A 2,788-nucleotide genomic window follows, 5' to 3' on the forward strand; every position below is an offset into this window, starting at 1 on the left:
TTCTGCCATAAGAAACCATTTTCAAGTTTTATTTTTCCTTCTTCTCCGTTTAAAGAGGCAAAATTAAAGTGGATGTGATTCTGTGTATATGGATCCATCGATCTATTTATAAAAATTACATCACAAGTTGTTGGTTAGGAAAGAAGAGAACATGGTTGCCAACTTGTCATTGTCTACTGAAGTCATTGTTCAATAACCACTAAAGCTAGCAGGTAAAGCTTATTCAACTTTGTCTAAAGGACAATGTGCGATAACATCATTTAATCGTCACCTTCCTAACCGAAAATTCCCCCAGCAAAATACCAAGTGAAAGAAGAATTTCTTAAGGTAAATACAAACAAACCACTGTCATCCTTTTGTATGTTAGTAACCAACCAGAAAACAACAAGAAAGAATTTGTTAGGTTTAGTTTCATAAGAAAATTCAGCATCATCATTCCTCATAAGCTCAAAATTGAGTAACTGTAGCCAATATTACACTGTGTTGTCGCTGCCCATGTACACGCAAAATGAAAATAATTGAGATTCTGTACCATGACACTGACCTAATTATTCAATATTATTGGTGGTGTTATTGCAGTGAAAAAGTTACGTTTGTTTTGTCAAAAAGTATTCATAATTCAAGTTGGAGTCGTTGTTATATAGGGATTAGCCGCCCACCATTAATTTCAAGTCCCCACTGGCACCAAATCAAACAAATTCATCACTTTCCTCATGCTTTCTTAGAAGCAAATGCAACGCCAACTAATTAAATAGATCACTGATAACTAATTTTTACCCAAAGAAACTTTATTATAAGACTTGTGAAAATGTAAGATATCACAGTATACACTACCAGTTTAGGTAGAGGTAGATGCACTATACAAGCAGTGTAACATTAATTAATTTGTACTCACAAAAGACAAAGATTATTATTCCTTGGATTGATGATTGCATGCATGGGCGGCACAGCACAAGGGCAGAATCTATGGATAAACAGAAGGTGATATGTGATGAGAATTATGGAGATGATGATCACATAATTGAGCAGGCAGAGGTGTTATCTTCACAGAAATATTCATCGCAACGGCTCACGTAACAAGGCCTGCCTCCACCGTAACTGTCATAAACAGGCCTTCCATAATAAGCCTCATAACATGGTGGGGGCCCACCGTACCCATGAAAGCATGGCCCACCTTCCCGACCTTCATAGCATGGTACACAACATACTCCGATCGGAACCGCCATTGGGGGCGGCGCTGGCACTGGAACTGGCACTGGCGCAGGCGCTGGCACTGGCACTGGCACTGGCACAGGCGCTGGCGCTGGAGCCACCGGCACCGGGGGAGGGTTTTCAGGCTTCGGTTTCGGCGGGGGCGGGGGATTTTCCTTGGGCTTTTCGGGTACCTTGGGCTTCTCTGGCACCTTTGGCTTCTCTGGCTCCTTTGGCTTAGGTGGCGCCTTTGGCTTTTCAGGTTCTTTGGGCTTCTCTGGCTCTTTGGGCTTGACTGGTTCCTTGGGTTTTTCGGGCTCCTTAGGCTTCTCAGGTGGTTTGGGCTTGGGAGGTTCGAGAATTTCAATGCTTTTGATAGTCCCACAGCCTTTGCAGCAAATCTTGTCCCTCAGCTTCTCAGGGTTACAGCATACCACCGTTATGGTCACCATGTCATGCTTCTCGTCATAAACCTGGTCTCGAATTTCTCTTGTTCACAAAATTTTCAAACCCAAAATCAACTCAACTTTGATTCTCTTTTCATTCACTTACCACACTGTAAGGGAATTAGTTTACTTTAATTTTGTGAATTATTATATATTATATATTATATATTCAGCATGCAAGCTTCCAGTAGCAGAACAACAACAGTAACACTAAATTAAGTTCTGATTAAAAATGAAAAGAACTTGATTGAGAATTTGGCACTCACGAGGGAATTTGCAGAGAATTTTCTTGACCTTCTTGTAGCATTTGTGGCACTGGAGATCAACCTTGAGTCTCATTATGGTCACCTGATCAATCAACATGATCAATTAGGTAGAGAAAGATGATTTAAAGACTGTGCATGGAATTCAATAGCAGCATGGAACAGTTTGATTGATCTGATCAGAATATAGAGATGATGGTTGTGATGATCAAGAATGAAGGCATCCACGTACCTTTTCAGCCATGGTTGGGAAATATGTGAGAGATGAGAGAGGGAGATATGAAATGGAAAAGAGGTGAGGAGTAACACTAAAGAAATGAAAGGGGAAAGGAAAGAAGGGATGGAAGGGGGGTTAAGTAAGTAACAGGTGAAACAGAAAAAACCAATACGATAAGAACACGTAATGTAGCTCAGTGTTACGTTAACGTTGGAAATTGTCGGTACATGGGGAGTGCAGCAAGAAGTAGTCTTGCCGACTCTGCAATTCATTTACCGCACATCGCATGTGCTATTTTGACTAAAGACTTCCTCAATCGTGTGTTTTTGTTCTGCAAATTTTTAAACATGTAAAATAACAAAATTCATTTATACATATTTTGGGGTTTTAATTGAGTTTGGTGAGGCTCAATAATGATTGTGTGCTCAGACCTTCCTACCTTACACACCTATCCAAACAGGTTTACCAAACCCTGTCATTTAGTAAAGTACTGTACTCAGTTATCAAATTGTTTTACTCTTTGGCTGCAATGGAATAAAGAAAGAGAAAAGAAAGAAAATTTTCTTTATAATTTTTTTTATCTCATCCTTTTCTCATAAACACTATTATAATCTGGACTGACATAAAATGATTTTTTTGTCATCTAAAATCAATGTAAAAATAATATTTTT

At 39.2% G+C, this 2,788-nt stretch overlaps 1 protein-coding gene across 3 annotated transcripts; it reads right to left on the reverse strand.

Moving 5' to 3' along the window:
* Positions 1-770: 770 nt before the first annotated feature.
* On the reverse strand, positions 771-2,476 carry LOC137806799 (Heavy metal transport/detoxification superfamily protein). 3 transcript variants are annotated; one of them, XM_068607081.2, is made up of 3 exons: positions 2,133-2,476; positions 1,904-1,985; positions 771-1,678 (listed from the first exon to the last, which is right to left on the reverse strand). In XM_068607081.2, exons 1-3 carry the CDS (start codon positions 2,142-2,144, stop codon positions 1,014-1,016), a joined length of 759 nt encoding a protein of 252 aa, XP_068463182.2. In that variant the 5' UTR covers positions 2,145-2,476; the 3' UTR covers positions 771-1,013. The 3 variants fall into 3 exon arrangements, with proteins under 3 accessions (XP_068463182.2, XP_068463183.2, XP_090156477.1); XM_068607082.2 differs by having other exon boundaries at positions 771-1,747; positions 2,133-2,178; XM_090300351.1 differs by lacking the exon at positions 2,133-2,476 and having other exon boundaries at positions 1,904-2,015.
* Between the last annotated feature and the right edge of the window lie 312 nt (positions 2,477-2,788).

The sequence above is a fragment of the Phaseolus vulgaris genome, chromosome 3, assembly GCF_051622355.1.
Source record: "Phaseolus vulgaris cultivar YP4 chromosome 3, ASM5162235v1, whole genome shotgun sequence".
In the NCBI taxonomy this organism is placed as follows: Eukaryota; Viridiplantae; Streptophyta; class Magnoliopsida; order Fabales; family Fabaceae; genus Phaseolus; species Phaseolus vulgaris.

Coding starts and splice junctions, on each gene's coding strand:
- LOC137806799 (XM_090300351.1), bottom strand. CDS start 2,000: ATGTTGATTGATCAGGTGACCATAATGAGACTCAAGGTTGATCTCCAG. Junction 1,679..1,903: donor AATTCTCTGCAAATTCCCTC/GTGAGTGCCAAA, acceptor TGTGAACAAGAG/AAATTCGAGACCAGGTTTAT.